The sequence below is a fragment of the Excalfactoria chinensis genome, chromosome 16 (assembly GCF_039878825.1).
Source record: "Excalfactoria chinensis isolate bCotChi1 chromosome 16, bCotChi1.hap2, whole genome shotgun sequence".
Taxonomy (NCBI): domain Eukaryota; kingdom Metazoa; phylum Chordata; class Aves; order Galliformes; family Phasianidae; genus Excalfactoria; species Excalfactoria chinensis.
In genome coordinates, this window is record NC_092840.1 from 3,048,214 (window position 1) to 3,068,494 (window position 20,281).

General features: G+C 48.0%; 1 protein-coding gene and 1 long non-coding RNA gene across 4 annotated transcripts in view; one reads left to right on the forward strand and one right to left on the reverse strand.

The window, feature by feature from the left end:
• Positions 1 to 3,582: 3,582 nt before the first annotated feature.
• LOC140259399 (uncharacterized) lies at positions 3,583 to 4,871 on the reverse strand. Its single transcript, XR_011905401.1, has 3 exons — positions 4,829 to 4,871; positions 4,005 to 4,107; positions 3,583 to 3,792 (listed from the first exon to the last, which is right to left on the reverse strand). It is a non-coding gene; the product is annotated as an uncharacterized lncRNA (long non-coding RNA).
• An 8,268-nt stretch (positions 4,872 to 13,139) lies between these two features.
• BICDL1 (BICD family like cargo adaptor 1) overlaps positions 13,140 to 20,281 on the forward strand; it is a 41,678-nt gene continuing 34,536 nt past the window's right edge. For all 3 annotated transcript variants that reach the window (XR_011905428.1, XM_072351272.1, XM_072351273.1), the window contains exons 1-2: positions 13,140 to 13,826; positions 18,109 to 18,324. Coding sequence is in view for 2 of the 3 variants with exons in the window: in XM_072351272.1 (XP_072207373.1) it covers positions 13,140 to 13,826; positions 18,109 to 18,324 (903 nt within the window). In the remaining variant the exon portion in view is untranslated. The remainder of the gene's footprint in view (positions 13,827 to 18,108; positions 18,325 to 20,281) is intronic.

Sequence of the window (20,281 nt, forward strand, 5' to 3'; positions counted from 1 at the left end):
GAACTCTGACCTCCATCAATGGACAGTACCCCCAAAAGATTAATTCTGCCTTTATATCATTAGCAGGCTCTTCCTTAGTTGATCTCTATCGCTGAAATCAGCCAGAAACAGAGGTGTGCCAGGCAGACATCGCCATAGCCAACCCTGATGAACAGCAGAGCCACGCATCCCCATAAATCTCTGTGGCTGATTTCCAGAAAGGTGGAAGAATGAGAATTAATTTAGGAGTTAGGGAGGCGGCGTTGGAAGTGACTCGTATTGCTGCCCCACATTTTGGAGAGGGTGGGTCTGGCTACTGCTTGGAACCTCACGGAACACATGTGAGGAGTTCCAAGGCCTGTTATGTAAAAGCAAAACAAAACTACTCACTTTACCTGTAGTACAACAAGTACCTTCAAGACCGAGGCATCAAAATTAAGCATTAACATAGATTATTATTCTTTTTAAGTAAACCTGCTGAAGTTACGTGAGCCCTTCTGAAGTGCCTTGTTACAGACTGCAGTGAATTTAATTAAGATGTAACGATAGACTTGACTTACTCATATAACTGAAAAGAGGTTCTAATTTTTACCTTTTACAGATTTACTCCCAACTCTTGCAGCAAACAACAACCTGTGCACAGCAGCCGTGCAGGATGGTGGCAGGTGTGAACAACAGCAGCAGTAGTTCAGAGTGAAAATAGAAGCATCAGATGCGTCAGTGACAGCTTTAATGTGGAAGGACTCTTCCAGGTAAGACTGAAAGGAATCCAGTTCTGATTGCCTGTCTATATTTTAATTTGGAATCACGATTTTGGTGCTTTACAGATTTAAGATGTTCTTGCTCTGAGTGGGTGTGTTCATTCCTGCCTTGGAGAAATCAGCCATGGCAGCCTACATGTTACTTTATTTAATTCTTCTAGAATTAGTTCTGTACTGTTTGCTTGAAGGCCGAGAAATATTTTACAGTAACTATTGTGGAATTCTGATTTTTAAGCAGTTTTCCATTATAAGAATCGCGATGACAAGGGATGAAGAGAAAGCAGCGACAAAGAGTGAGGCAACTTAATGCTCACATAGGGATCGATTGGCAATTGCTGGCTGTGCTGCAGGTCAGGTTGCTGTTGGCCTGGCTCACATTGTTTTCTTACACTTTTACCTTTCCTTTGCTATTTGGCTACAAGACCAAATGGAGAGGAAAAAAAATAAATAAATGGTGGGAGTTGTTGCAGTGCTGCAGCATTCACAGCCTTCCAAGAAGTTGCATTTTGCCATTCTTCACAGATGGGTGAATATTAAAACATCGGCTTTGAAAGAAGAATGGGAACTCCAGATGAAAGAACAGTTTCTGTGGAACGAATGTTTCTTGCAATAGAAAAAGACTGGGACTACTTTTCTTAAAGTACTGCAGACTGACTTCCTTCCTTAGGTCTTAAAAATCAGTGTTTAATGAAAGGTGTTTCTATGCTTGTGTTTCAGATTCTTCTGTAATTGAAAGAATGGCGCAAGTACAAAGCTAGGATATGTTCCACCTTCTGCTCTTCCCATCACTCAACCATCCAGTTTTCCTCAGAGCAATGAAAAGTTCCCAGGCATCGATCCTATGAGCTTTGAAATGGATCAGAAGCCACATTTATGAGTTGTACCAGAGGGTGAAGTGAAACAGCTCATAACAATTACTTTCTTAGGAACAAGGACAGAGGTGCAGATTTGTTGGGCTCATTAAACCTTACAAACATGATATAGGAATCAGTCAGCATTTTATATCCAACAACTATGAGATAAAAGCCCGATGGCCAACCTCAACATGACAAATAAAAATGACAAAACGCTCTAGACTGAGGAACGGTGATTTGCTAACAAACCTCCCAGTGCTGACCACTGGTTGCTACTTAAAATCCTCCATAAGACAGCAGGGAAAGCAGTGGGGAAGGCTGAGTTCTGCATCAACTCAGTTTGCTATGAAAATAGCAACAGTTATTTGGAGATGAAGGTTTTAAAATATAAGATGCTGAAATAAAAAGGTGTTTTCATGTCGGCTGAATGGACCATTTGTCCTCTGTCTGCTCAGTACTCTCCTGGGTTTCACTGGGATGCCTCTTTGTATGCCAGCAAAGGATGATCCATCTCCTAGTTAGTGTCAATAATCCTTCTGCTCCTTTTCTTCCCCAGGCTGGGATTCCTCAATGAGGAGGCACAGCCACAGCAATGCTAGCAGTGCCAACAACAGCCACCACGTGAGTGCTAAAGGATGGCTGCTCCTCAGCCTGCCTGTCTTCCCACCTCCTGGGCAAAAACACCATCCAGACCTTCAAAAACTTTCAATAAGCAGGATATTTGTCAATCACAAGAGGCATAAAAAGCTGGCTTCATGCACCCTCCTGTCCAACACGCAGCCATGGTATGAACAGGAGGGCACACTGTGTCAGTAGTCCCAGCAGATCAGAAAACAGCAGCCTCTGAATAACATTTTTCTTCCCTGCCAACTCTCTTGTCAGGACTCTCTGCCCGAGCAATAAGCTGTTGGTAGATGGATGCTCTCTCGCATCATTTGCACAGTACTTGGCACCAGATCCACGGGACCAAAGGATTTCAGTTGTAAAAAACAATCAATGAACCTGGGCAGCTTGTGGTGCTTGGTGACAAATTCTCACTGCCTGTACAGCTATATTTTCATGTAGACAAAAATAGCTAACACCGCGCTTGCATGCAAAAAGTCATCTGCTACTTATCTAATGTGTAATTCAATAATTCCTATAATTGATCTTCATTGACAGTTTATGCAAGCTCACTCACCCACACTGCACATATTGTGCTTCCTGACATAATTCCCAACATAGACTGTGATATTTCAACAGAGGAAGCTTGTTAAATCAGGTCACACAAAATAAAGAATCCGAATCTGCTGCAAGTCCTTACCGCTGTCTGCCTTTTCACCTCCCCCTCATCCAACCCCCCCCATTCCAAACAAAAAACCTGTTGGTAATTCTCTAACAGGTCAAGAATGCAATGCTGCCGTTTTGTTACCTGTTGATGGGCTTTGGAAGAAAAACATGACATTGTTTTTTTTCCCTGGATGCCAGATTATTACTGTTGATCAGACGGAACTGCCAGTCTTCATTGTTTCCACATGGTTTGATTTTCCCTGGAAGTGCCATATATGCCTTAATGATACGTGGAATTAAAAGAATCCTGAATCAGTTCCCAGCTAATGAGATGCTGTTTCTGAGATAGGCCAATAAAGGACATTTACCCTCCCACAGACAAAGCAAAACAAAAATTGTGGCGTTGATAACGGCTCTTCAGGTGTCTGAACGAGGGGTATCTAACTTAAGGGAAATGCAAGCAATAGATCCATTTCCACTTCAGTAACTGTAAATAAAGAGGAACACGATGTTTCTGATTTACAAACACTTTGCCAGCATTCTCCTACCCTTCCAAAAGACTCTTATGCTCCGAAGAACTGAGGTATAGGAACAGTTTAGGGGAGTACCAGCTGATACAGAAAACCAATGGCAGCAGAAACCAGGCAGAGCTGAACAGCAGCATAATAGGAATATCCATGTACTTACTGGGGTAAACTTCTCCTTTGAAAGAGTGGCCAGGTGCTGGGCCAGGCTGCCCATGGAGGTGATGGAGTCACTCTCCCTAGAGGTGCTCAAGAGACATTGAGATGTTGTACTTAGGGATGTGGCTTCCTGGGGAAGTACTGGTGGTAGGAGAATGGTCAGACTGGGTGATCTTGGAGGTCTTTTCCAACCCTTGTGATTCTATGATTCTACACCAGTATATCAGACACCTTTGGTTTAATTTCCTGCAAATACAAATAAAACTTCAGCTTTTTAAATGAAGCATTAATTGAAGCTCAGATAGAGACACTCCTCCACAGACTCCATTATTACAGATTCTCTTGTCAACTTTAAGGACCGATGCTATAGCAGCTGAGCAAACGACTCCCATAAATAACCACTTCCAACCTCAAGCTTTTCCCCCATTAGCTGGAAAGAATCTGCTGGGGTAACTTACCAACTGTGCAGCTGAATGATTGCCCGCATTCTGATGGCATAGCACTCCACCTCATTGAGCTAGGAAGCCATCAAGAGAAAAAGGGGAAGCAACCAAGGGTAACCTGTGTGCAGAGGCAATAAAAAGTCACAGTAGCCTGCTCTTACCAGACCCACAGCAAGGTTCTAGGGAGGTTTCTGCACAGAAGGATGTTGGTACGCTCCAATGGATAGCACAGTATTTCACAAGCTCTGTGGACATATCACTTTATATGGAAGCATCTTCTTTTTTTCACAGAACAACTTCCAAAACACTGAACAAACAAAAGCACTTCAAGGGCAAAGGCATAAATACTTCTGTTATTTGTATATAAGTTACTCTTGTGTAAGGTCAGTACAGCCTGTATCTTACCTGTATCACTCACAACAAGTAGCACAAAACTGACCCAAGAAATGGCAAGGATTGGTAGCTCTGGGCCAGACTGCGTGGTGTGGGTGAGTCCCACGGGCTCATTTGGTGGGAGTGTTCAAGCAGCACTTTAGGAAGCAGTTGCCTCACCCTCTTTTGGCCTTTTCCTGGCTGAAGTTTCTTCACTTAAACATAAAATCTGGGAGATGGTACGTATTACTCTCTGCAGCGTCCTTGAATCAAAGCAGGGAGGGGAAATGTAAAAATTAAGTTCTTGTAGGGCTATATCTGACACTTCACAAGACTTTTGAAGCCTCTTCTCCTTCCCAAGGAGAACGACTTCTTCTGGTTCTAAACATCTTGCCACGTGTATGGCAACAACAATGAAAAGATGGTAGTTGTAAATACCCAAAAGGTTATTTACAGGAAAAACTCACCCATATGGAAGCCTTTGGTCCGCTGGGAACCACTGAAGCAATCTCCACTAAAGAGTGATCTCCAAGAGATGCTGCATTGGTGGTGGTCAGCCCTTAAATGAGGTCTAGAGGAGGTGCAGTCAAGCTCCACCCCTTCTGGAAGCACAGCTAAATGACTCTCACCTGTGCTCCTACAGCTGACCCAACACTTGCCTCAGCTGATTAATCAGAGGTTCAGGCTGTGATTACCAATTTCCCATACACCACGCAATGTACTGGGAAACCAACCTGATCTCCAGCAATCCCACTGAGCAATATTTGGCCTCACGTTCGTCACATCTCCCCTTGGCCACGTTGCAGGTCACACTGCAGCCACACACCCCACAGGAGAGGTGGGCTCAGACCAAAGCTGCACTACATGTTCATGGGTGTCATTTCCAATGTGACTGCGCTCACCCAGCCTTTGCAGACAGGAAAAGATTTAAAATGGGAAACAAGAATAGAAGGTACTTTATTGAGGTAACGTTCCTACCTGAATTTCACCCTCACATGGCTTGCGTGTGGGTGATTATTAGATTAAAGCAGTTAATAGAATGCTGAATATGTCGGTGACAAATAGGGTCTATGCACTCCCTAAAACATCTCTGAGTATGCAGAGCAATAATATGGGAAAGGCAGGGCAGAAAGACAAAGGAAACTTTTAATCTTTGGGTTTATTTTTAGGTCATCTATTGAATGAAGCTTTGCCTTTTCCATCAAACACCCCCACCGTGCAGCAGAGCAAAGATCCATCAACCCAGAGCATCACCGCTTTCTTCGTGGTGCTGTTTCTTTCTCTCAGTGTGGTTAGCTAATTAGATCTCCTCTGATCAGTCATTGAATTACTGCTTCAGAAAGGCATTACGATCTGATGAGAGCGCCTCACAGCATTTGAGCACTTTGATTTGCCTGTCCTAACACATTTACAGCTAGTGTGAACTTAGTCCTCCCAGCAAGAATACAGAAATGCTTCTTTTAAATTACAAGCGTGATTTATCTCGCAGTTTAATAAATGACCAATAAAGCTATTGTAATATAGTTACTTTCCTCCCTTCTCCTTTTCTGCATGCAAGGCTGATCTCTTTCATGTTTTCCACGCCTCTTACGTTTTGATCTCAAGTTTATGTTCCATTCAGCTCTTTTAATACCATCAGCATCACACACCTGAGGCTTCAGCTGTGCTCACAGCTTTTCCTTCCTTCACCCCAAGGAATCCATCTCAAAAAATGATGAAATGTAACATACAGAAAAGCCTGGTGGCAACGTGAGTGTGTGAGTGTGTGTGAGTGTGTGATACAGGCACATTTGGATGGAGCTATGGCAGCTCCCTGTGCACGACGATGCGACTTCCCAGACTACACAGGCCAAGGGGACTTCAGTCCTGCTGACCCCACATGCTGAAGTGTGCTCCCCTGACTGCTGCAGTGCAAAGAAGGTGAGAGGAACAGATCCTAAAGCACTCACAGCATCCCTATTAATTCATTTCTAATGCCACTATAAGGCAGTGGCCTCTGGATTAGTGCAGGGTTATGCAGAGTTCATGCACTACCAGTATAGCAGGAAAATGAGAAAGCTTTCAAAGTTACGCTCCTCTTAGCGATGCAAAGTATCATGTAGGGAGAAAAGATGTTTTTTTCCTCCCCTCTTTTCTTTTGAGCAGTGGAAATGATGGAAAATAATTTCCTTTTTGATCCCAACAAATGACATTTGCCAGATGCAGGGGAGCTGAACGGTGCTACGGGAAATCCTGCAGTTCCCTTTCCAGAAGGATGGTGCAGTCTGCAAGCAATTAAACAGAAACCAATATCCATAATTCAATGATACGTCTCAACTATTATTTGGCAACATTTTTTCCCCTCTTGCAATCTTGCACATAAATAGGAGCTTAAAATGGAAATTACTCACCCCGAGCTTTATTTCATTGTAAAAATACTCTCATACAGCAACATGCAAAGAAAACAAACCTCTTTTCCTGCCAGCCCAAGCTGACCTGCACTCTTACAAACTCTTACTCTGCTATTCTGAGTTGGAATGTGCTACCTGCTATGTGGGCAGCAGGCCCCGGAGAGGTACACGCCAGCCTGGCAGCTCTCCATTCAGTGAGGCAGAAAGGTGGCAAAGTGAAGGGATTCCAGTAACTGGAATGTGAGAGCACTGGATTTATGCTTTTTTTCTGGAGAGATTATGAATGGAGTATTTCTGGAGCAAGAATGATGACAACACCCAAATCAACCCCCATTTATCAGACCGGGAAGCAAGTGATTGACTAGAAGCTCTTTTCCTGGCTCTTGCAGTGATCCCCGTGCCCAGACTGGCAGAGGAAAGATGGACATTTCCAGGTGCCCTCTGGAGCCAAGGGGAGGAGAGGTCTCTGTTTCAGACCACCCCACAGAGCCACTGCTCCTGGGGACACGCACATCTCCGCATCTCCCATCCCAACCGCAGTTCACTTGCTGAGAGCTGTTTCAGGAGGAAGGAGCAGTTTGAACAGAGCTTGGACTTCTCAAAGTCACATAATGAGAAGTTTTATCACTTTATTTTCATCCTTCTTTTTCTGCGTTGGTTTCTTTCTGAACACCCATTTCATTACAGAACGCTCCATTGCTTGTGAGGTAGCATTTAGTAATTGCTGCAATGCAATCCAGTATTTATACAACGTTCAGAAGCAATATGTGACTTTTCCAGCTTGAACTGATACAGGCAAGATGAAAAGAAGGAATATTTCCATGTATCATCCCATTACCAGAACACACATAGAAATCTCACCCCTGCCCATGCTCTGTGTCCTGATGCCAAAAAGGGCATTTATCTATGGCCTTAGGATGATACATACAAGGTAACAATGTCCTTTTCAATAATCAGTTTAAAAGAAAGAGAAGTAACCATGGTTTGAAAGTATTAAAAGGGAGAAGGATGCTGGAGAATAGCATTCCCTGACTCACACTAATGCGGGATCCCTCAACCATGTAGAGTGAGCTCCAGCTAACCAGGAGCCACTTAATTACTTCTGTTCAGTGGTTTTCCACCCACATGTTTATCATAGTTCATGCTGCTGAAGAGAGCTGAAGAAACAGCTTTGGAGATGAAAAGCTTCTCCTCTCATAGGTAATGAGGGCTGCAAAAGCTTTCTCTGAGAGCTTCTGCACTGCCTCCACCCAAGCAGGACTGCCTGGCTCTTAATGAGGTGACAGCTCAGGCCTTGAGAAGTTCCATGCTTGGGATTAGCGAATAACAGGATCCAGACAGAAGGGTAGGTTGGTTTCTTTGGACAAAACTCCCCAAACCAACCCCCCCCCAAAGGCTGCTCATTCCTTTATTTTAAGGTAAGAAACCAGCACACTCAGTCTGTCTGAAAAGTGTAAGTGATTGAACAGGAGCTAAAGGTTCTCAGATCACATTATCAATGTCCCTCAGTCTCCACTCCCCCGCAAGTCAACATCAAAGGCCAAAGGACACGTCCTTCCTGCCACAGCAAAGCCAGGGCAAACTTGTAAGAGCTCGTGAACCCTGTGCATGGCACTCAGTGTTCTCCATACCTGGCAAGGGTCGCATAAACATGCGTGAGAACCAGCTCATCTCCAGCTGAGCACAACCACTGCCACACACATTTGCTGTGAGGGACAACTGGTCAGATCTTGCACAAGCTGCTATAGCATTGCCATTGACACCAAGTAGCCAACGACCCATAGAACCAGCACTTTTTCTTGCTAACTTTCTTGGTCCCAAGAAATGAATCAGGCCTCTCTTCAGGTAACGTATAGAGCACCAGTTTCCATAACAACATAGTTGTTCAGTGAAGCACAAACACCTGGTAGAACTGCTGTTGTCATGAAAGGATTGACCACAACAGTGAGTGAGGAGGCTGTGTTACAGCAAAGATTGCTCCATGTCAACATGCTCCATTACGGCCTAAAGATGCTATATCAAAGATCATTGTTCCTTCATGAATCACTACAAATCACAGCATATACATAAGAAGCAGAACAAGATGGTCCTAAAGAAATATTTTTCCCCCCACAACAAAGCATGAAGTCACACCTAATCATTTAATGGTTGCAAAACTGTACGGTGGCCAACACCACTGAAGGTAATGGTAGGACCTAAAGGATTCCTACAAAGAAATGCAAGCAAGAACATCTCACTTGGACTCTCTCTATGCATAGAGTCTGCCTGGAGCAAACTTTCCCACCTGCCACAACATGTGTTTTTTTCCCCCCCTCAGTGAGATGCAGTTAAGTCAAGAAGGAGCCTAGGTGCAAAGTGGCACATATGTCACCTGGCCCATTGGGATCAGGAGCAAAACCAAGTCAAACTGCCAGACTGGTACCCCTACCAATACAAGTTGACCTGAAATATTGGCTGCATGTCTCCACCAGCTCCATAAGAGCTCTGCTTGTGTGCAGAGCTGCTGTCTGCTTTGGTCTGGAGAGATGGCTATGGCATGCTTCCAACCTTCACACCTGAAATAGTGACTAAAAGCTACAGCACAATGTATTTATATCCCTAACTTATAGATGCCTTGGCACGATGCTCATATGTGCCGCGCAACAAATTCAATCCATTATCCTATTCTTTTCCCTTTGCATCCCTTGTTCCTTACAGCTTGGCAGCGAGGTGAGCACAGCCAGGTGTCAGCTCTGTCCTTAGGCAGTACTGAGTCACTCAGGCCATGTTTTCGTACCCTTAAGCAATCAAGAGATTTGTCTCCCAACTTCAGTGTTATGAGTCACCTCGGTGTCAGTGCTTTTTCTGTTCTTAATGACGTAATGTTGATAACCATGGGAAACAAACTTGTTGGGAACTCTTTGGGGACCTGGCATCTTGGGAAGAATCAGGATGGTCTTCAGTTTTACTGCACGTTGCTTGACTTAACACCCAAAACAGCTCTTCTCCCTTTTGTTAAACCAGAAGTTTCCATCCTCTTCTCCCTTGCCAAACTCTACCAATCACTTTCCCACCTTGTATTTCCCATCCCTGGCACCAGGGAGAACCTGGGCAGACACAGGCTGCACAGCTTTGGATGTTAGAGAAGCAAAGAGGAAGAAAGGTTGCACAGGATTCTTATTTCTGGCTTTGCAGTTCTGGACTGCTTTGAAAACGAGACACGTTTTGCCTTCAATTATTCATCTGGGTAACTGCAACCTCTGAGCAAACTCTCCTTGCCTGCTTGCACCTCTTGCTGCCCATCTTACAGCAGCAGGAGGCTGAGCAACATGGAAAGCACCTCAGCGTGCATGGATGTGAAACACCAGAATAACTTCAGACTTTTGTCAGAAAGAAAATGTGGCAAAGCAAAGAGAAAAATGGAGCAATTAATCACTCAAACTGATATGAGAGAAAACAGCAAAGTAAACCTGAGAGCGTGTGCTGTCCTCCCTGCAGGACTGTCAGCCCCCAGCTGGAAGATTAAGGATGCTGATGGGAAATCCTCTCCCATCAAAGTTAGCTGTAAAAGCACAGGACAGCAACTTACCTTCCTGTAACACAACTTTCAGTCTCCTTCCTCTAAATAAGAGAGGATGATTCCCTGCTGCACTCCATCTCTGCCTGCTGCCCTCACAGCCCAAGTGGAAGCACTCGGGCCTTTATTGCATTTCTAGCTTTTCTGATGTACTCAAAATGATCTGCCCTGCTTCACTCACACAGCTCAGTGCATGCCAGCATTCACTGGTGTAACCATGAGAGATCCAGACCCTGTTACACCTCCTTTGTGAAGAGACCCAACAGTGGAATCCCTGGAAGGCAGAGCATTCATTTCAAGGTACCATTTCTAACAGTGCACTTAACACTGGGCTTTAAGAGCCTGAACAGCTTTGAGCTCACCTCTCCTTGACCCTGTGGGGAGGACAACGCACACAGCTATATCTGCTGCTTAAATTGGATTGTCCATTTCAGTATCTCAATCCTTTCAGAACACATCCAACAGAGTGAACTGCCCTGAGTGGCTCCTTTAGGTGAGTACTCCAACCCTTCCCAAGGCTTATTTTCTGAGCTGAGTGATCACAAGATGGGGAGGAAAAGAAGGGAAAACTACTTAAGAACAATCAGAAAGATCAACATGGCAGAATGGCAGTACAGAAGGGATAATAACAGAGGGACTAGTATGAATGGGAAGTGCTCACCCATCTCTGAAGATCCAGGCTCACAGGTAAAACCCCACAAGAGAGAGATCTCCAACCAGAGATCCTTTCCCAGGAGCAGTCAGATCTTCAATAAGAGAGGCGTAGCCAGGTTCAACCCCTTCCTATCACAGTTGCATTGCCTTCACCTGTGCTCCCAGGGCTGACTGGATCCTTTCCCCAGGCATTCAATCAGTGCTTCAGGCCATGATTCAGCAGTTCCCATATATGCCCCTTATCCTTGTCCAAGTCAGACTAACTTTTGCTACCTGCTCTCCTTCTGCAGGTCCTCACCTGAGCAGGAAAACAACGATCACTTCTCTCATAAACAACCTTACACCGCTCTCTCATACCACTGTTTTATCTTCACCCTCGTTTCCTGACACCACTGGGAAGGGGTGCATCCTGGGTGAGATGCCACACATACTTGTGATGTGATTACAGCACTTGCATCAGTCAGTTGCTCTCAATTCTCTGCGTGCTTGAATCAGCCCATCCTTATGGGTTCCCAGAAAGGGTCTGTGCTATCATCAGCCTTTTTTTTTGTTGGCTGTGGTTCTCCAAGGACACATCAGAGCCCATCTAGGGGAAGGGAAGCAGCAACTGCAGTCAGGTGCCTATGGGCAGAGACACAGTCCCATATCTGCGATACATAGCACTAATTTACATCTCCTCCATCAAGCAACAGCATTTTTCCCTCCCCATCCAAACAGATGCAGCTCTGGGGTTTGTTTTGGGCTTTGTCTGAGGGATTAAAACCATCTCGATATAATCTCTTTTTGTTTTATACACCAAAAGAAGCATTAGAGATGAACGCTAAGGCCACAATGGATTTCATTAATCACACCAGGCTTGGTTTGCTTTAGTAGGCACTTCCAGCAGAAGGTGCTCACAATCAGTTTAATCATTAATCTCCCTCCTGTTTAAACAGTGATGAACAAATCCGTGGCAGTCTGGTTCCCGCGTCAGGCCAGGGGCTTCTTGTAAAAGCAGCGTCGCTGTTGGAGCCATCCCCCCTTATGGCAAATCCCATTTCTTTGGCAATACAGGCCCCAGCTGATTGCAAGGACAAAAGGTCTGGAAAAACTGATGCCTGGGGAATTGCCATGAGATAAAGGAGGAATCACTTCTGGGTCACCAGTGCAAAAGAAATCAGGGTCCTGATGGCCAACAGTTATCATTGCAGGACAGGTGCTGGCAGGAGCATGGCATGAGGCACTGCATCTCCCATGGGTTTCAGTAGAGCAGGCATTTGCATCACCGCTGCCAGGACAGGGGCCACCTATCAACGAGTGCTCCTAGCTGGGCTCCTGGGGCACATCCCCAACAAAACCCACCTCCTGGTGGCAGATGGCCGGAGGAAGATGGGCATTGCCACAATTCATGCTCTGCTCATTGTGAATAATCAGCATCTCTCCGGTGTCCCGGCTCTGTCACGAGGCAGCAGCCAGCCATGCCAGAAAGCTGCAGCAGCCATCAGCTGTCCCAGCCAGAAAGCTGCTGGGGACCGAAGTGCTGGGGCAGCTGCACAGGGATGGACACAACCTAAGTGAGATATCTATAGGAGAACAAACCCCACATTAGCAGGGTCTGGAAATAAAAGCTGTAAGTCCGACATTTACTCCTGCAGGCTTCTGGAAGTCAAAAGCACAAGTTCTGTTTAAAATGCTTTGGTTCGGTCACTTGCTTTGAAATGAAAGCACCACGAGGAAGTGAGGAAGCACCATCTGAGCTGCCCCTGCTGCACTCTGCCTCAGCCTCCCCTCTTGCGGCAAGGAGGAAAGCGATGTCCAGATCTAAAGGGGCATAAAGCCAAATAAACACATTAATAAACGAAAAATGAACCCTCCCCCCTCAAAAAATAAAGAACCAATTCCAAGGACTGTGATGAGCTGGAAATCCTGCCCCTGGTAAAGGCTCTTCCCGGAGACAGCAGTGCCGTGAGCAGATTGACTACAACTCCCAACGTTCACTGAAGCCGCTCTTAAGACAAATGTTATCCGGGAACATCCAAAACACTCAGAAAACGAAAGCAAGCCCCAGTGGCTGCTGGAAGCTGTAGTCAGCTCTCCAGGTGCGAGCTACGGAGTCAAAAGGTATTGAGAGCCGCCCTCCTCCCCGGCAGAGCTCAGGTGGGCTCTGAAGGAGAGGGCGGCGAGCAGGAAGGAAGCGCTATGCCCCATCAGAGCGCCCAGCTCCCTCCTTGGGCCTTTCACGCCAGCCCAGCGTTTCGGGGGCATTTTTGTCCCGGACCCGCGGCGCAACCAACGAGAGCCGATCGCGGCGGGCGGGCGCAGCGGGCACGGGGACACGCGCGCACGGCTCAGACGCACGCAGCGCTCCGGCCGTCGGCAGCCACCGCCACGCCGCGTCCGCGGGGCCGGCCCGGGGCGCTGAGCGCGGGGCGCGGCGCCGGGGGGCGGGGGCCGGGGGCGGCGGCGCTCCCCGCCCAGCAGCCGCAGCCGCGGGCCGGGCGCGGGGGGCGCAGCGGAGCGGCGGCGGCGGCGCGCAGGGCCATGTCGGCGCCGTGCCCGCGCCTGCCCGCCGCCGGGTCAGCACCGGCGGAGGCGGACAGCGCCGGCGGCATGGAGCCGCCCGCCGCCGCCGCCGCCGCCGCCGCCGGGGCCGCCGCCCTGGAGCTGGCCCTGGAGGAGGAGCTGGCGCTGCTGGCCGCCGCCGGGGAACCGCCGGAGCCGCCGCCCGCCGCCGCCGCCCGCGACCCCGAGCTGCTGTCGCTGATCCGGCAGAAGGAGAAGGACCTGGTGCTGGCGGCGCGGCTGGGCAAGGCGCTGCTGGAGCGCAACCAGGACATGAGCCGCCAGTACGAGAGGATGCACAAGGAGCTCACCGACAAGCTGGAGGTGAGGCCGGCCCGCAGCGCTCCGCAGGGCCCCCGCTCGGGGACGCGTTCCCCGGGAGCCCCGGGGGTTCGCTCTCCTTCCCCGCCGAACCCGGGCGCGGCCGCGATAGAGAAGAAAGGGTGGACACCACCCCCCCCCCTCCTAGGCCTGGGGTGCCGCCGTTCCCTCTCCCCGGCTGCCGTGCGGGCCTGAGAACGGGCTGCGAGCCTCGTTCGGGAGGCCCCGGGGTGCCGCTCTGCTCCACGTCCCACCCGGGCGGGGAGACCTGCACCGCGCTGGGATCGTGGCAGAATTGCCTCGTAAGTTACATTGATACCGAGGCACGGAGCGTTTGGGAGCCTTCTGCTTAAGCAGCCGCAGCTGAGGTATTAGGCATGGCAGGAGATAAGCCCCACTGACAGGTTTCTGCTTGCTGGTTGCCCTGAAAAATACCTACAGGTATCTCAGAGCCGTTTGCCGGGAGCCCAGCACATCGAGACACGTATTGATTTTTAAGGTTCAGATGGAGTTATTACAGAGAATAAGAGTCGTGTAGGCAGCTTCCTTCAGAACAAGCCTCTCGCACAACTGTGTACAACTACCTTCTTTTCATAGAGATTCTTGCAGAGTTCCGTGTGAGCAGCAGAGCTCCTGGTTGCTTCTCACCTTCCTGGGGAGAGTCCGAACAATGCTCGGTTAACACCCAAATTTCAATTACCGGCCCTAGGCCGATTCTTTGTGCACTCCTACCTATCCCTGTGTTCATTCCTGGTGGATTTACCCCCCTCGAGCACTGTTGGATTCATGGAATTACTGCACGGCCTTTGTTCTCAGACCTTTTTCTTCCCAAAAGGAGCAATTCCTCCCTGTTATTAAACTCAGCACTTCACCGTAGCTGCTCCCTTCGTCTTTGCAGACAGCTCTCTCTGTGTTTGCTGTTGGGTTAGAAGCAATCCTGAAGGTGACATTAGCCCAAGTTGTTACTTAGCAGCGCTGTTTGTCAGATCAGAATTTCTTAGAGCATGACGATTTGTGGGGTGAATGTTTTCGGGCTGGTCTTGGAACAGGAACAGACGTCTGTGGCATCGTGCTGACGTGGACTCACTGTGAGTTGGAGTAAAACCTTTCCTATCATCCAAGAGAGATGCACAACGTGAGGCACTTCCTGGGCTGCCCCTTTGTGACTTTGGGGGTCTCGAGCAGCGCTGTCTGCAGAATGTAAAGCTGAAAAGGAGAGAGGGGAAAACTCAGGCTTTGCACAGTGCTTAAAGTAACATTCCCCAAGTGTTTACCTCCACTTTTATGGACCCATTTGGGAGGTGAAGGAAAGGAAACGCTGCCCATTGTTTGCATTTTTCATCCCGCTGCTATTGCTCCAACTTTCCGGTTGAATGACAGATTCTGGTTTTTCAGGTGATGCATCCGATAGCAGCATCTGATGGCAGTTCTCAGGTTGTTTTTTTTTCTGCTGGGTTTGTCAGGTCTGAGGCTGCACTCTTGGCCCACACAAACTTGAACAGTAATTTTCTACAACACAAGCTTTGTCATCCTTGTTCCTATAGATTAAAAGCCATCCTCTTCCTGCTGCTACTGAAGTGAACTGAATTTCACAGTAAGCTTCTCCCTCTCGGAGGAATGGGGAGGAAGGACTGGTATCTTTTACCTCCTTCCCTACTCTCTGATAGCCAGAAGCAAAGTCTCAGATGAGATCCTCGGTGACAATTGCTCTGCTATAGTGACATAGGAGGAGAGATTTCCCCCCAGGTAGCAGCCCCAGGTTAGTTATGGGAACCCAATGAAGCCTCTCCATTTCCAGGCAGCCAACATGCTGGCCTGCTCTTCTGATACCTTGCCTCACCGCTCTGCTTTTGCAGAGTTATCACCACATTGGTGAGAAACATCTCTATTCCTATGTTAGCTTTGTTCCCTGGGGCAGTGCACACGTAGGGCAGAGACAGCTGCTGCTGGCCAAATGTATTCTGGCTTTGCAGGTGTGGCACTGAAGCTCAGCATTCCTACCACACACCCCTACTCTGGTTTCACTTAAAACTCTGAATCCGAGTTCATTTCTGAAGTCCTGTAACAAACTCTGATCTGTGATCCCAGATTTATCCTCTGCAAGTGGTTGAGACGTTCCGTATCTTGTTCTGTTGGTGCAGAAATGCTTGTCTCATCCCAGCTTTTTGAGGGTATTAGGAAAAATACCTGCTCCAAAAGAGTGGTCAGGTACTGAACCAGGATGCCCAGGGAAGGGGTTGGGTCGTTGTCCCTGGAGGTGATCAAGAAACACTTAGGTGTTGTGCTAAAGGACATGGTTTAATGGGGTGATGTTGGCAGTGGGGGGATGGTTGGATTGGATGAGCTTGGAGGTCTGCTCCAACCCTGGTGGTTCTTGGCACTAAGGCACTGAAGTGGTGTGTAAATGACTGGCAAGGCTCATTGATGGCTTCTAAATCACACATGGGTATGTCTGTGTGTGCTGAGGAGCTTCAGCTGCACTGCTGGCTCCTCGGCAGGTTGAAGTTTCACCTTCCATATAGAGAAGGCCCTGGATCGTTCTCAACGTTGCCTAGCAGTGAGAGAGAGACAGAGCTTTGAAACACAGCGCTTTTAGTGCGCTGCTGAAAGCAGAATTGTGGCTGCTCCAGCCACCCTTAGTTGCCATGGGCCTTGCATTAGGATCTCCTGCCTACTCAGTGCATTAAAAATGATGATTGTGATGCTGTGTATTTGCAAGGGGTACTCATTCCTTCAGCATCTGGAAACACTGGGAAACACTCGGCTTTTATTCCTGGCATCTGAAGGTTTTCCAGAAAGTCCTGGATTTGCAGAAGGATTGGGAGGGTTACAAGCAGGGCATTGCTACGTTGTGCTGAAGAGCACATAGAAGATTTAGGGACGAGATCCAGAAAGAGACAATACGGCATCTTCTGCAGAGCAAGAGGGGTGGGACATCAGTGATAACACAGGCCAGAGGGCTGCTGGGGAAGTGCAGAGCTCTGACATTCACTCCTGCCCAGGAAGGTGACAGACCCTGCAAGGCAGGCTGTGTGTCATCAGCAGTAGGCACCCAGGGGAAACAGCCACCTCACAGCCCATGTTCCTAACAAGCAATAAAGAGCCACTTCACATAAACGCAGTGCAATTTTCTTTCCCTCCTAGCAGGTTTATTTTCCCTTCCTAACGTAAGCGTCATAGGGGATTGCTCACTGGGGGATGATAACCTGGGAAAAATGCTGCCAGTGCTGGGCCCAGCAGCTTTCTGTTCTTTGCTGAGACACATTCCTAAAAGGCTCTGAATCTGGTAGAGAGTAGCAGCAGGTTATTATGGGGGACAGAAAACAAACAGCAAGGAGATGGCTCCTGCTCTTCAGGTTTCCCTGCTAATCTTAGGACGTGGCCTCGTCCCAGTCTGCCACCGCTCGACAAGCATGCACGTGGTTTCAGGCACCAGGGGAAATCCGAGCTCAGGTTTTCAGAGCAGAGATTCTTTCAAACGAGCACAACAAATCTATTTTGACCTAATTTGCAGCTCTGTATCAGTCAAGCCCTCATTTAACGGAGCCTGTAAGGCATCTCAAAGTTCCACCAGGTTCACGCTGTCCCTCATTTTGCAACCAGTCCTAAGCAGTTTCCAGAACTGAGGGTTGTTTCTGAAAGACCTGAGCCTGGAATGTGCACGTGTCACCTCTAGAGAAACTACTTCAGTGCATCCACTGCCACCCCAGAGGGGACTGCAGCAAACAATGGAGTTACTGTGGACTCTCAAATCACCAGGCAACTAATTAGGTCAGGAATAGAAAGAGCAAATGGACAGATGATTCAACTGTTGTTCATAAGACCCATATGACAAGAAAGATGCCTCATCTAGCTTCCTCATCAGCACGAAAGGTACAGTTTGTGTAATTCTGGCTATAAAGGCAGCCTTTAAAAGATTTCTCCCACTGCCCATGAAATACTGCTTTGGAATTAGCCAGGCTCTGCTAATTGATTGGCCTGCCTGACCCATATTTTCCACCTATTTCCATGCAGCCTGCATTACTCTTTTGGCAGTTATTGCAGTAAAAATTCAATGTGCTGATCTGCAGAGGCCAAGGACAGGCCGACTGCTGGAAACAAGAGGCAAGTTTAGTGACTGTGACCTGCCCTGACGTGGCTGGGACTGCCACCTCCATGCATCGCCAGGCTCTACTGCCATTCTCCTTCCTGCACCAAAGGACTCAGTGCAGAACATGAGGGGGCAGGAGGAGACAGCACTCACTTTTTTCCTCCCTTCCTAACCTCTTCTCCCTGTTACCTACAGCACCTGGAACAAGAGAAGCACGAACTGCGGAGGCGGTTTGAGAACAAGGAAGGAGAATGGGAAGGAAGGGTGTCTGAGCTGGAAAGCGACGTGAAGCAGCTGCAGGATGAGCTGGAGAGGCAGCAGGTTCATCTGCGGGAAGCTGACCGTGAGAAGACACGGGCTGTCCAGGAACTCTCCGAACAGAACCAAAGACTTCTGGACCAGCTCAGCAGGGTGAGTGAGCATTGGCATAACATTGTGCTGTGTGGGTTGAGCGGTCATTTATCACACAGGTACCTTTCTCAGCTCTTTGTATCTCAGTCTGATCTGGCAAATCTGTTCCTTGTTTATGAATAGGCTGAGAAAACATGAAATGCAAGAAAGAAAGCACATCTGTGACAGGGCTGGGGAGGTGAAAGGCTCTTTGCTGACCTCCATTTATAGTCAATGGCCATTGACTATAAAGCTATTAAATTGAATATACCACGATGATGTCCCTGTAAATAATCTGTGATGTGTGAACATCTGAGAACCTACTGAAACTCCTTGGAAGGGCACGTTTCAGTAGAGAGTTCAGCCTCTGGGTGGAAGAGGATTTGGAGTAAGGCTGCTACAAATCAGCCTAATTGACTGACTCTTTCCAGCGCAGGTTTCATCCTGACAGCAAAAGACTTAACAAGTTGCTTCCGTCCCTCCCCCCCCCCCAGATGCTGGCCTGTCTTCTAGAATTAAGAATCTTGTCTTTTTCTCCCCATTGGATGGGACAAGTCATAATCTTATTAGAGCTCTAGGTTTACCACTGTTTTTAAAGCAGTATCTCCCAGGTGTAACAGATGAGCCAGAGAGAAACTTCCACCTCCCCTGTGGGCAGAGCATCTCACATGCAATGTAGATAAGAGGTTCTATCCATGCCATTGCAGATTTCCTGTGTTATGTCAGATTTATTACCTGAGGCCAAAGAGTTGGCTGTCATTAGATTTGGTGGCCCTCAGGGGTTTTCTGTGAATGCATGATTTCCATTGCTGGCTAGGAGATGCCAGATCTGTCATGGTCCCAGCTGTAAGCAGGTAATAAAGACAGTTTAGAAGGTAGGAAAGGAAAACCAAACAGCTTGCTTTGGGCTTTACACTGGATGGGATTATCCTCAGTTGACACTTGTGTCACAGGAGCCTCTCACAGCCCAGCTGCTCAGTGAAGCCTTGTGCGAAGGATCCATCAAGTTAGGTCTACCAGCAGTGTCAATGCATGGGTTTTGTTCCCTCAGCTCCCTATTACTGCCAGAAATAATCCTCCTACTTCAGAATTATCCAATCTCAGGGAAAAAAAAATGGCTCCTTGGCACTGACCTTGCTGCTCCAGCCCCTCTCTGCCCCCAGCTTTGTGCAGGGGACAGATGTTCTGCAATGCTCAGATGAGCAGAGGAAGCAGCTTCCTCTTGCTGAGGCTTCCTGTCCAAGATTCACCACTCAGTGGCTTTGTCACCTGGTGAAGACTTGCCAGTAACTCAGACGCATACTTGTTACTCCGTGTTTGCAGTTGAGTCTTTCTAGTTCTCTTACTCTGAAGTGGTTGTGTATGCGCTTCAGTCAGCAGCAGTGCTTCAGCCCTGGTCACCCACATGATTCTGGCTCAAACAGAGGCAGCCTCACAGACATGCTTACCTACAGTTGTATTGCTGTAGGCTGGGGTCTCTCTAGAGATCACAAACTGAGCACCAGCGCAAGAAAAGCCCTGCGAAGGTGTGCTGTCACAGCTGCTCTGAATTGGAGGTGCTGCTGATAGCCTGTCTGTCCCCAGTTCTGCATTTCTTTTTGTCACTGTGCTCTGTCTGGGAGGAGTGCAGAGAAAAATCAGTGATAAGGCAATTAAAGCTTCGTTTAGAGCCTCAGCTCTACCCCCATCTGTCACTGAGTGCCCTACTAGGGGTTTCACTCACAGAATGACAAGGAAATGCTGCTCTCCGATATGAGTCATTCTGTGCTAAATAGACGCTGGCTCTTTAAACTTTAATTTCTACAGATTAGCAATTAACACCTCATGGCCCAGTTTCACAAGAGCTGAACATCCCTCTGGGAAAGGCATTCCCTTGGCACCAGACTCTGTACATCAAGTGATGGTCTCAGCCTCATAGCCTAGCAGCCCACACCGTCCTGCTTGCTTCCTTGGGGGTTCCAAGCTTCTACCTTAGAGC